Source organism: Maylandia zebra, linkage group LG5 (genome assembly GCF_041146795.1).
Source record: "Maylandia zebra isolate NMK-2024a linkage group LG5, Mzebra_GT3a, whole genome shotgun sequence".
NCBI lineage: Eukaryota > Metazoa > Chordata > Actinopteri > Cichliformes > Cichlidae > Maylandia > Maylandia zebra.
In genome coordinates, this window is record NC_135171.1 from 25750847 (window position 1) to 25764805 (window position 13959).

At 37.4% G+C, this 13959-nt stretch overlaps 1 protein-coding gene across 3 annotated transcripts in view; it reads left to right on the top strand.

Moving 5' to 3' along the window:
- The window catches only part of foxj3 (forkhead box J3), a 101553-nt gene extending 97734 nt beyond the window's left edge, over positions 1-3819 (top strand). For all 3 annotated transcript variants that reach the window (XM_023154953.3, XM_004548613.5, XM_004548614.5), the window contains one exon: positions 57-3819. In XM_023154953.3, coding sequence (XP_023010721.1) covers positions 57-169 — 113 coding nt within the window. In that variant the 3' untranslated portion in view covers positions 170-3819. The remainder of the gene's footprint in view (positions 1-56) is intronic.
- Positions 3820-13959: the final 10140 nt, after the last annotated feature.

Consider the following 13959-nt stretch of genomic DNA (forward strand, 5'->3'; position numbering starts at 1 on the left):
GTTTCTTTTTTGTTTTTTAAGCACAAACGAACACTTCCTCTGCTCTTGCTCTCCAGGACACCATGCACAGATGAACCAGCAGCACATGATACCTGCCAGAAACTTCCAGATGCATCGCATGCAAGCTGACGATATCCAGGATGATTTTGATTGGGACTCCATTGTCTAGCTGCTAAAACTGCTTCTCGCAAATACACAGGAGCGAAGGGAGGAGATGGAAGCCAGGCTGAGCTGAAAAGGCCGCAGGTGGAGGAGGCCAATGTGGGTGGACTGCAGAAGAACATTTGAGAAGCTTTGGTGGAGAGACGCAGAATTCAGACTTCAGAGTCCTGACAGTTTAAAACAAAAACAAAAAAATAAAAGCAAAACATAACTAGAAAATGTTACTTTGAAGACAATCATATTTAGTCGGACATTTTAAAGTGATTGCTTACAAACTTGTGTAGAAGCAAGTTGAACACATTCACGTCTGAACCACGTGTTCCTCAGCCAGCCCTCTCCCCGTCCCTAGCGAGCGGCCTTCCAAAGTCCGAGCCCCCTCCCCCCTCCCTCCTCCCCTCCTCCAGCCTCCTGCTCCGTAACCGTTATGTGATTTGAGCGGCGTGTTCAGCTTGTAATTCTTCTCGTGTTGACCTTGGCCTCAGCTGCCTCTTGGATGAGTTTCTCTCTTTATTTTTTCTTTTTAAATTGTTATTTTCTTCTTCTCCTTTTCTTTTTTTAAAATGAAACACAAGCCGTCGCTGTGAGTGATGTCATGGTGTTTGTTGGTCACTTTTCGGAGAAAGTTGTCCCGCTGTGGCTGAATCAGTGGTTAAAGATAGGTTTACAAAAAACAAACAAACACAGGGTTTTAAATGTGTAACCAGGCTTGATGTTAAACAAACCAGAATAGAAAACAAGAGGGAGATCACGGAAAGTGTCGTGATTTTTTTTATTTTATTTTTTTTTAATGTTTTTGTTTGTTTGTTTTGTTTTTTAAAGCCAGCCAATGTGATCAGTCTCACTGCATTAGACGAGTTATGGGAGTACAGCAACTGTCTTTCTTTATTTCTCTGTCCTAAGCACTTCAAGATGAATGAATGAGTGGAAGATGATAGCAGAGAGAAGTCAGATATTAGTCATTTTAAAATTCATTCAGCCCAGAGTTGATTTAAGCTCTCCGTTTGCATCATGTTTGTTCATATTTGGCTCTTCCATTCTCATTAAACAAGTTTTAGGCTTAAAGTTTGAACAGCAGCTTTCAGGCCAACTTATTACTGAACATTAACGGTAACAATATTTGCATGTTGGTCAAACAAGGAGCTGCATACAGTAATGTTTAAGATGTGTGAACTCTAAAGTGTCCTGTTCAGTTAAAAAAAAAAACATAGGGGGGGGGGGGACTGAAATGTCCATTACTTATATTTTGTAAACAAGACATAAGCTGAAGTCTTTAAACGAAACACTTCTACTGTGGAGGATTTAATTGTTAATTTTCTTCCTGAGAGTTAATTGAGTGCATTGTTACCTTAATGTAAGGGAATACAAGGAAAATATTAGTCCAGTTTCAAAGGTACTAAATCGGTCGCGCTATCATCATCACTTTATTACCTTGAAATTTTTGCTATTTGCTCAGATTGAGTGTGAGTTTTTTCTCTCTTATCAGGTTGTGATCGAGGGTTATGTCCTGATAATGAGCGACTGGCAGATCAGTTTTTTTCTTTTGGAGAGAGCTGGGCTGCAGTCGCACAAGCCTAAAGACCGGTCGGAAACTCCCTGGTAACCACCAGTCACTAAGGAAAAATACATTTTTGCTAGGGGAAATCAGCCACAAATATGAGTGCTGTGCTGTGCAGAAAACCTGCTTGTGATTGCTTTTATCACCAGCCGTGATCGCCTGCTTTTTGCACGGAAGACGCCAAGTACTCACTAAGTGTGCGATGGAAACCAGAAATGAAGACCATTTGCTTTCATAGTAAAAGTCTTTTGAAATATGTTTGTTGGGTCTGTAAGGCACAATTTCTGAGTGTTCACAGATACCGCAAAGGCTCTCAACTTGTTTGTTGGCGTCTTCCATGCAAACTACGGGCGACCACGGCAATCTGATAACAACCACAGCAATGCTTTTTGGTGGTTTTTGGCGGAGCACCCTCTTTGCAACTGGTTTCACCAGGCGACCGCCAACAACCTCGAGAAATTACTCACCAACTGGTTGTGGAATGCACATTTTTCCATAGTGACCAGTGGTTTCTATGGGGTTGTTAACTGGTCTGTAAGCTTGTGTAACTGGCACCTTAATCTTAAGCTGCTGGAAGTGGGCTCATATTTACTGCACACACATAAGAGTCTAATTCTGGCAATAAGCATATTTCCTAAATTAAAGAATTAGTCCAAACCATAGATTAAATGTTTTGCTGTAGTAACAAGTAAACTGTAGAGAATCCAAATAGTAACACTTTCAATTCTTGCTGACTTGAAACAGGTTATTAAAGTAAATTGTATTTTGAAAAACAAACAATTGAAACGTAACACTGCCTTCTCAAAGAGAAACAAATCTGATCAGCAGAGCAGACATGGCGTTTTCTTTTTTTTTCTTTTTTTTTTTCCTGCTTCATTGTCACTTCTGATGTTTAAATTTTTTGGGAGGATATTAATTTTTTTCTTTAAACTGCCCACAGGTTTTTTTTTTTTAAATAGAGATTTTGCTACTATACAATCATAACCGAATGAGAAATGTGACTCATACAGGACGTACAGTATATATGTGTGCTGGTTATAGAGTGTGTATGTGTGTGTGTATGTGTGTGTGTATGTTTGGTTTTATTGTAATTTTAGGGCTATGATTGATTACTGCAATCATCTCTATGCTATCTATGAGCACAAAGCAGATGCACACAGTGCTTAAAGACTAGATTTGACTTAGACTTTTTCTTGGAAAAGGGTTTCTGAAGCACAGAACAGGGAAATCGGTGGTTCTGGAAACCTGTCCACTGTGTCCTGTAACAAGTGGCTCCTTAATCAGACAGGCGCTGAACTTTAGAGACACTATGTTTTTTTGTTTTTTTTGTTTGTTTTTTTGTTGTTTTCAAGTTCTTTGCACACTTTTTGTTTACTCATCTGATTGAAGCTGCAAAGAACCGTGTGGATCGAGTAATCATTCATATTAGTTCAGTCATTCATTCACCTATCCATCATTTCACTTTTAGTCTTCCTGACATCTAGAAACAATGAACAGGATTATTTTTGTCCTCTGTACATCTATGACACTATATTTTGGGAAGTTGAAATTGATACCAACCTTAATTAAATATGGTAAATATGAAGCTACCGAGACACAGAAATGCTGGTTAACACAATCTTTTTGCATTTTTGTACATATTCCCAGTTTATGGAGTTCAGATAATTATTACAGTTGTTTTGCACCAAAAGAAATTTTGTTACTTCTTGTCCAACATCTTTTTTAGAAACGTTTCACAACTTTCTGTCTCCTTCTGGGTTTTGCGACATCATTCATTGCTAATGAAAGATTTGTTGCACTACTTTTTTTTTCATAGTTTGCTGTGGTCAAAGGCACTGCAATTTTAGAAATGCCAGCAAATAGAAAAACGCTGCTAAAGCACACAAAACACAACTATAATAGAAAAATGCCACAAAAGATTACCAAAAAAAACAACTCACAAAACGCAGTGGAAGTGTTTTTGGGACATAGTAATGTGACGGAACAGCTGCAGCAGTGACAAGCTGACAGTAGACGGCTAAGAGTAAACGTGTATCTACGATATTAATTGAATTCACATCAGTTTTTTATATATATATATATATATATATATATATATATATATATATATATATATATATATATATATATATATATATATATTAGCGCCACACAGCAACAGTCGCCTTAAGGTGCTTTATATTGTAAGGTAAAGACCCTACAATAATATAGATTAAGACCCCAACAATCATACAACCCCCTCAATGAGCAATGACTTGGGAACATTGGGAAGGCAAAACTCCCTTTTAACAGGAAGTAACCTCCAGCTGAACCAGGCTCAAGGAGGAAGGCCTTCTGACACTAAAGGCCTGTGGAAGAGAATCCTATAATGAGTCACGTGACACATTAGCTGCATCCTTTTCTCCCTCACAACACCGATGAATCCTCCGCTTTTAAACACGTCTCAGTGCATTCGGCCTGTTTTGGTTTCTGTCACTTCTGCTGCTGATCCTTCACATTATTTTCTCCCTAAAAGCGTTTGCGCTGTGTTTTGAGATTTCAAGATTTTTCTTTGTGCCGGTTTTCTTAAGTTGCAGTGTGTTTGACCTCTCAGGGCCACCGTATAAATCCTGCACTCTGGCATCATATTTACCATATGGACGCGTAATATTCTCATCAAACCCAGCTAGAAAGTGGAAGAGATGTCAAACTATCCCAGAATTTCAAACGATTTCTTCAAGACAGTTAAGCAACAAAGACTGCAGTAGTAGGCATAGTTTTGATTTTATACTTGGAAGACAATCATGGATTCTTTTTTATGATTTTATGATATTGCGAAATGTTTTTTCTTATTGTGTAAAAAGGCACTTTCAAGTCTCTTTTTTTTTTTTCTTCTTTTTTCCCCCCCAAATTGGATGGTGGAAAGCCATGCTTCTGAATACATAGGTGTGTTTTTGTTTTGTTTTTTGAATCTATTACCAGCCTGGTTTTATACTGTAGACCTTCTATTAAACTGACCAGAGCTGCACTGTGCAGAAGAACTTGAGTTCTTTTCTTTGAACTAATAATACTGCCATTGATTTTTATTTTTAAATTGTTGTTGTTTTTTTAATTTCAGCTTTTATTTTGTTTTGTTTTTTTGTCCCCTGCCAGTCACACACCTGTATACTTTTGCATCATTCTTGCCATGTTCCTTTTCTCCCTTTGTTTATCAAATGTCTGCTGATTGTGGAGGATCGCTTTATTCAACTGCCGGGAATTTTCAAAATTAGGACTCAGACAGGACGCTTAAGCCACCTGAGTTAACCAGTTCATGACTCTTTTGGGTGAGTGTGGGCCAAAGGACTGCAACCGAAGACAGCAGCAACAAAATAAAAACAAAAAAGGAGAATCGTGTTTGTTCTTCGATGATCTTAAGGGCCTGAAATGGAGAACATCCAGCGAGCCGTTGGTTGGAGTGAAAATGGAGTGTTTCGTTTCTTCCAGGCGAAGACGGTGAACGCGTATAGTACTATAAAAGCACATCATCCGGCAGGAAAAGCAGAAGATTTGATCGAGCGGATGAAAGGGAAAAGAAAACGGTGTTGACAATGACTGGATCACAATCAGTTTTACATTATGTCTGAGTGAGTGTGTTCGCTTGTGGGAGTTTAAGTTCCTTTTTTTTTTTTTTTTTCCCAAGATGATGATTTAAGTTTTTAAATACCGCTGGACATGTACCTGCCAGAGAGATTATTATTATTATTATTATTATTATTGGGGGGGAAAGATAATGGGGAAAAAAAAGTCTTGTTACAAAATGGGAGAGAACTGCCAACATCTACTGCTGATTGGGGCCTGTTTTATTCAGTGCTGGTGTTGTTGTGCTTGTACATATATGTCTTCAATCATCCCCCCCATCCCTTTTTTTTTTTTTTTCCCCTCTTGGGGGTGGGGTATCAAGGCAGAGGGTGGGTCTTATCCATGAATGAGGAAGGGAGAAGAATAGAGTATTTTGTTATTGTCCAATCAGAGGGTGACAGTATGTATATATCTATATTGTATATATGTGATAAAAAAAATGCGTTGGCTTTTTGTGTGACACTACCTTTTACTTGTACTATGGTTCTACATTCAGTGTTTCAGTGTTGATAATATATATTTGGTTTGTGTTTTTATTTTTCCGTTTTTTTGATTTTGTCTCTGTCATTTCTTGTAATTTTTTCCCTCCTATATTTGTCTTCGTTTTTGTTTATTGCACGGTTTATTACTTTTGTTGTCCGATGAGGTGACACAGCTACTCTTTGTATTCGTTTAGTGCTGTAAAATAACTCAAGTGTTATTAGAATTGTCGATACCACCGCCCACCCCCACCCCCTTCCCCAATATGCATGAATGGCACTTAAAGAAATAAAATATGGTAACTTCACTGTGGAATAATGTGCTGTTTGAGCTTTTTCTGAAATCTTAAAGCCCGTAGGAGATGAGTTCTTTTTATTTACAATAAATAATCTGAAGACATTTGTTTTACTTGCCACATAATTTGAGCAACTTGTATCACTTGTGTCCCAAGTGATACAAGTTCAGTCAGTTTCAATTATATAGCGCCAATTGACAACATCAGTAAGCCCATTTGACCAAATGGTGACAATGGGAAGAAAAAAAACTCCCCTTTAACAGGAAGAAACACTCAGTGCATCATGAGAGCTGAACTATCGTCATGTTATGTGCAGAAGTCTCAATCAGACCACGGAGAGCAAAGATCTCCCGGGGCCACCTGTAAAGTCATTCTGTTGTCTTGCTGTTGCCTAACTAGTGCATCAGTAACACACCTGCGTTTATATATATATATCTGTAGTCTCAATGAACACTCACAGCAACATTTTAGCCACATGTTCATACAGTGTTTTATTCTATACACTGCCAGGCTCATTTCGATCACCACCACGACCTAACATGCGTTTTTGGGGGGTCGAAAGCAGGAGCACCTGGAGGAACCACACACCCTCAGCAAGGACATGCAAACTCCATAAATCTCCACCTAGGGTTCAAACAAGAAACCTTCTGCTACACACTGCACCACCATGTCACACTACTGTCATCACTTTTGTTTTGCACCGAAGCAGGTGAACTGCATTCGGATTGGTTTATGCTTCCTACCTGGATGCACTGATATCCATGAAGTTGACCTGACTTGGTGTTTTATACTGTGAGGATTAATTTTATGAGCAGTGCATAAGCTATGATAAAAGAAATGTAGATGAGAGCAACTTGCAGACACACAGAAACTTCTTTACACTCCCAGAGCAGAACTGTCAGTGTAAAGAGGCCATTGGTTTAATGTGGTCTAAATGTGAAGGGTAGGGTATGCTCATTGCCCATCAAAGATTTATCATTTTTCGAACTCTACTTCACATCAAGGACGTTTTAAAGGATGATACATCTTTACATCAAAATTTATGGGAATACCTAGAATTAAAAACAAAAAAAAAAGCTGTACAAAATATTTACATTTTTCTGTATTTGTAGCCTAAATTCAATTTGCTCTCTTCATCAACTGTGACAAGACGTCACCTTTTCCACAATTTTCATTTGTCTACTTGTAACAGACCTTTATAGGTGTGCTGGTGTATTCCAGAGTTATTGCAGTTTTGCATTTTCTAATTAGTTTTTTTAATTTTTATTTTGTCTTGACTTTAATTTTTTTAGTTTGGTTTCAGTTAGCATACAGTGTGGATTTTCTTGTTTCTGTTTATTTTTTTATCTTCTCAAAATGTTTAATTTTTATTAGTTTCAGTGTTCAGTTTTAGTCTTTTTTTAAAAATTATTATTATTATTTTAGGTAGGACGTGTCAGAGGCATATAGGTATTACAATAAAAACACTGAAAGCAGTTGGCTCAGTCTTTTACACCTCCAGAGTCTCAATAGATACGTCCATCAATGCCTCATCACACACGCTACAATACATTTTTCACCAAACTAGCAAAAGCTTAAACTACGTAACTTTTCTGTGTACTTCAGATTTTTTTTTGTCATATTCACTAATTAATTTCAGTTTGATTTAAAAAAGAAAATTGTTGCAGTTTCTCATCATTGCAAGTCTTTATGATATTAGGTACCCTGAGATGACTCTGTTTGTGATTTGGCGTTATATAAATAAAATTGAATTGAATTAATCGCGTAATGATTAATATATCATATTTGATATGTGAGTTTTTGTAAGGTTTTGGGACTTCTGCATCAACAGTGTGATCCCCACTGAAAATGTAACTAAAATGCACAATTACATTTATGATGAAAATTAAAACTCATATATGGAAATTACTATTTATTTCATTTAAAAAATGTTAAAGGAAAAAAGAACCCACTTTATTTTCAATTTTTTTTTTGAATTTTCAGTTATTTCATGGTTCTGACATCAAAGGTTTATCACTGTTCTCACCAACGCTGGAAACCACGTAACATGTCCACAACAATCAAAGTCTAAACACAACAAAAAATTAACATTTACAATATTTTAATTGAAAATTATCAAATGAATCTATTCAACCTAAACATTTCAATTTCTGTGTGGTTTTACATTTTCATATAAACAACACTCCTAACATTCCAAAGTATATGACTATTAAAGGCATCAGCATTTACAACTTTTAACTCTATTCACAAAGATGGCTACATTACTTACAAAATCACCCATGTTTTTATGTTACAGTGTATTTTTAATATCTTAAAAATAAATTTCATAGCCAGGTAAAAGGATGTATGAGTGTTGTTCTTTCTCTGCCGTGGAAAGGGAAAAGACAGCAACAACATGTTGTAAATATTTGTTCAAGCAGAGGTAAGTTGTAGATTGCTTAGAAATTGCTTTTTTACAGAGCTGATTATTAAAAAAAAATACATTATGTATGTTTTTGAGCTGTGATATAGTTCATGTGATCAAATCTCAAGAGCTTTGGCTTTAAGCACGCAGCCCTCCATGTAGTCTACATGCAGTGTGATACTTCACATTATCCTATAGGGCTCACACAGTATATGCCACACCTTTATAGGATCATTTTTCTGGCTCGAGTAGGTTCATGTTCAAAGTTTCCCCTCCTGCTGTTGACTCTGTGCCCAAATGTTCATATAAATGTAACACATGAGCCAGACATCTTTGCTCTGAACTGTCTTCCCGTTAGTGATGTGTCGGTCGCGAACGAAATGGCTCTTAGAGCCGGGTCTTTGACGTGAACGATGCGAGCTGGCTCCTTATTGCGAGCCATGGGTTTTTTCAGAAAGTTTATTCATGCAGGTCCATATGACAGAGAATGTGCATTTTCTTTTTGTTTTCATATTTTAATTTATATTTAATTGTGTTGTGGTTTGCAGTGTTTTGTGTTGTTTCACTTTAAATGTGTTTAAAAGGAAAAAGCTGAAAATTTAAATAGTTAAAAGCTGAACTGTAACTAGTTGGTTTTTATATTATATGATTTATATATTACATTTTATGTGGAGTAAATAAATAAAAGTATATTTATGGTGGCCCCTACAGACAAAGCACGTACAAACTCCAAAACACGTACAAAAGACAACAGAAGTGGTCCAGGATGCTGGGCGCAGTGTTGAGCTTTTGTTACCTAGTGGCTACACAAGCCAGCAAGTACCAACGACCGGATTTGGTGTGTGGTAATAACAGGTAAATGAACTTTTTTTAAAAATTATTTGAATATATATGAGTGCTTGTGTATAAATACACAAACAATACACATATGCTTTCGAATGTGTAATTTAAATGATCTAGGTAGCTCTGTTTTGGAAGTTCAGTTAACGCTAGAAATGTGCTTTGGAGTTTGTATGTGTTTTGTCTCTAGGGGCCACCGTATATATTTATATATAAACATACATAAATAAAACCACTTTTTTTTACATTAGTAATTCCTTTTGTGCATAATTTCATATTATTGTTAATAATAAATTAATTAAAGCAACAAAACAACCTGAAGAGCTGGTTTGGATACGAAAGAGCCGGCTCTTTTTAGTGAGCCGAGCCGAAAGAGCCAGTTCTCTAAAAAGAGCCGGAAATTCCATCACTAACTTCCCGTGGTGGTCACTTAAAGCTCTGAACAGACTCACAGAGCCATGATGTGAAAACATTTCAAAGCCACCTTAGAATCTACCTCTCTGAAAAATACTGAATGCATAAAGTTATGTAAATGCAAAATACTCTTAAAAGAAATCCCTGGTGCTGCATGTTATTTTTCAGTTCTCTCCTGCTCTTATTACAGTTGTCGGTTAGTGAGGGCAAACCTGTGTTTGATGTTACATAACAGGTAGATTGTGAGTCAACAGAATCTCGGGCAGGAAAAGGCAAGTGTTGCTTTAGGTATTATCTACCTATGAATAATAAAAAAGCAATAATATGCATTCAGTTTGGAAACTGACCTCAGCCGGCCCATAAATCAAGTAAAAAACCTGCCTCGATTAACAATTCAGCCAACAGCACACACACTTCCACACAATAAAACAACACTTCAGACATCTACACTGCCGAACAGCAGATGACTCTCTATTATATTATTCATATTTATCTATCAATAAAATTGAGACAAAGAGTTACAGGTATGACTCATAGGCCTGTTTCTAAATTCAGATTAAATTCTTGAGAAACATGGTGCAGGTAACACCTTGGCCTCGGGTACAGCTTGGAGTCACTTTGACCAGGATGTATCGTTTATCTGCATAACAGTCTCAAAATAGCAAACTTCCTTTCTCAGAGTGATGCTGAAGAAACGAGTCCATGCAGTCGTTACCTCTGGCTGAACACTGAGATTGTTCTAATGGCTGAAAAGCTTTCAGTGGTAGAAAAAACCCATCACATTTCTCTCTGATTAACTTCTCTTCATTGGCTCCTTGTTAACACCCCAAAAATCTTACTTCTCCTCCTCGCATACAAAGTCCTGAATGATTAGGCCCCAATTAAAGACCTGCAAGTGCCATATTATCCCAAAAGATGTTTCTTTCCTGTGGATTCAGGTTGCTAGGGGACTTCCCATCATGCACTGGGGACTTCTCTTCCATTACCCACTGTGCATGTTTTAGCCTGTGCTTTGTTCGTTATTTTAAAGAATAAAGCACCTTGAGAGGATAAATAAACCTGAACCTCATTTATTTTTCAGCTAAGTGAATATGCGGAGCTATGATCAGCAAAATATAACTGAAGTATAAAAAATAACAATAGTAGAACAATGCATTAATGCGTTTGCACCATTTTTTCTGGTTGGTGGAAATAGGGATTATCTATAATTATATGACTTCATAAAAGGTGTTGGGTAGTTTAAACTGACTGCTTGCTGTCATATTTCAGACCTGCCTATAGAACAAAATGACTGGGTTTGCATTAGGGGGATAGTGACTGTGGTCTATCCCCTATGCAGCTACCCTTAGAAAAATCTGGAAACTATTGTAATGGTCATCAAACCACAACTTTACAGAGCTCTCAAAACTTAGGGAAGGTCATCAAATGTCATCTTTATGGGAGAAAGGGTTAAACCTTAAAAATCATAATATTTAATGCCGTAATTATACATTTCAATAAACTATAATTTATAATGCAGCTATAGCTGTGCAATGAATGCACATGAGCAAAAAAATAGAATATTTTCCTCTGAAATGTGAAAGAAAGAAGGTGTACTTTATTGATCCCCGTAGGGAAATTCCTCTCTGCATTTAACCCATTCACTCAGTGAAGCAGTGGGCAGCCATTGGGTGCCCGGGGAGCAGTGTGTAGGGTACGGTACCTTGCTCAGGGGTACCTCAGGGTAGCTGTTCAGGGGAATCGAACCCCTGACCTTCCGATCATGGGGCCACCACTCTACCTACTGAGCTATCCCTGCCTTCTTTCCTGTGGATTCAGGTTGCTAGGGGACTTCCCATCATGCACTGGGGACTTCTCTTCCACTCTCCACAGTGCATGTTGCAGACATCGTTGGCTCATAGAAATACTAATGTGAAATACAACTAAACTGTGCTTCAGTAGTCTTTCAGTTACTGATTCTGTCAAAGTTTAGCTGTTGGTTATTATAAGCAGAGATCATTGATTGAACAGGAGAGAATAAACTGTAATAAATATTTGGCTATTTCAGGATTATGTAGGAGTGTGGGTAAATGGAAGCATTTGATAAGGTTTTCTAAATATTTTTAATTAATCATTGTAGTTAAAGTTGAAAGCTGAATAAGCCATTTGACTGGGAGTTATTACATTTTTATTTTATTTATTTATTTATTTTTGCTGCAGGTATCCTGGATATTTTCTTTCACGTGGTGTTAAAAACACCTCTAATCACCAAATGTTCCGCTTATCCCGTCATGCACATACTCTGATCCAAGCACCACTTTCACGTGACTTTATGTGCATCCATGAAAGGATCTGACAGCTATGAAGAGGAAGAAATCATAGAAACAAACATCAAACAAAGCATCAGGTATATATTTTAATATTTTCCTATCCGGTGGTTTATTATTTCTTTTTAAAAACCTTAGCTATGTCTGTATCAGGTGTCAAAATTTGCTCTTGTTATGCTGTCTTGCACTTTAACTAAAACTCCCAAAACCTTTGAAATGACTGGATGCCATCCAGATGTTTCTAATTACATGTTCTGTCTGCTGCAATGTGAGAAATCAACATAACTAAAATGTCTTTCGTCATTTATTTGTTACTGTCATCATTTATGCTCCATAGCTGCAGTTGTCTCTTTGAAATCCAGTCTTAGATATCTGCCCTCGTAGACTGATTACTTACAATAAACTGAAAGTGACAGTTTATCCAGTTCTTTGTCAGTAATTATATTTCCCCTTAGCGTTGGCAAAGTGACAGCTTCCTCAGCTTGTTTTAAAGGTAAATGCTTCTGTTTTTAAAGTTAATTAAATCTGGCAGGATTTGTTCAAGAACACTGGAGGATGATGGACGAGGTGACTGAAAGATGTCATAAAAAGCAGGAGGAGCTGCAACAGCTGTCAACATGGTGGACATGGGAACCGGGGTGGTGCAGGAGGTGTCCGTGGGGTAGTGGAGGTGAAGACATGAATCAGCACATCTGCGTAACGCACGGTCACCACCGGTGAAGAAGCAGGTGAAGTGAGGACCTGGGTGATTCACAGTGTGACTCCTCTTGTCTAACGGCATTTCTGAGATATTTTAAACTAGATGAAATTGGTGGAAGAGGAAGTGCAGTTAAAATAGAAACTCTGGCTGAGTGTCCTGAGGTGAACTGAGTGATCAAGTAAAAGCATTGCAATTATGTGCACTAATAAGGGCACAAGGTCATACCTTAAGAAGCTGCCACGCAGATGCTTTCATGATCATTAACAGCAGGAACGTTGTTTCCTTTTATTCCTGTTAAAATTAGACAGAGACATCTACACTGTGCAGAGAGAGGTGGTAAATTTTCCTACACATCTGATCACAAGTGTTACAACTCAGCCAGTACTTATAATTTAAAGTGCTGCTCTGACCCCAGCCCAGTTCCATCTCCTACAGTCACAGTTCACAGATCTGCAGGCTTGTACAGGAGCGTCCACATGGACAACCAGTATGTGGTATCGCAGCAGCCTCTAGTGGCCACAGGCACTTCCTGTTAGTAGTGAGAAATGTCACGTCTACCCAATTTGCTCCAAAGGAACCAGTACACTTACTATATCTGTGAGGTTACACTACAGCCCAACAGGAAGTCCAACAAATGAAACTGTGTTGCTTGCTTTAGCTGTTTACCCCCCACCCAGCCCCTTTTTTTTCATTATTAATTTAGCATTATGGTGATCTAGCGCTTTGACTATAAGGTGTTAAATGATCTAAAAAAAAAAAAAAAAGGTTGTCTTGTATTTTACTTAATCAGACTGACTGACTGAATCATGCAATATAAAATGATATGTATATTCATACAGATGTTGATGAAACCAGCTATTGTAAGGCCTTGCTTCCTCAATTAACATACATAATACATACACACACAATACATAATTTCCTGAGGGATTAATAACGTATTCTGATTCTGATTAAGTCTACTTTTACTGAAAAAGTTTTCACTCGGCTCTCATTTGAACTTGTTTCTACATTATTCTGTTAAAAATAAAATCTTAATAAACTTAATAATTTAACAAAATAAATTAACCAACACGTGCTTGTGCTTTTGGAAACACTAAATCCCATTTCCCCCCATGTACCTCCCTCATTTTGAAATGACGTATATTATTTAAATTCTAAAATACTGCCCTATTAGATTTAGAATAACTGCAATAGAGATATGGC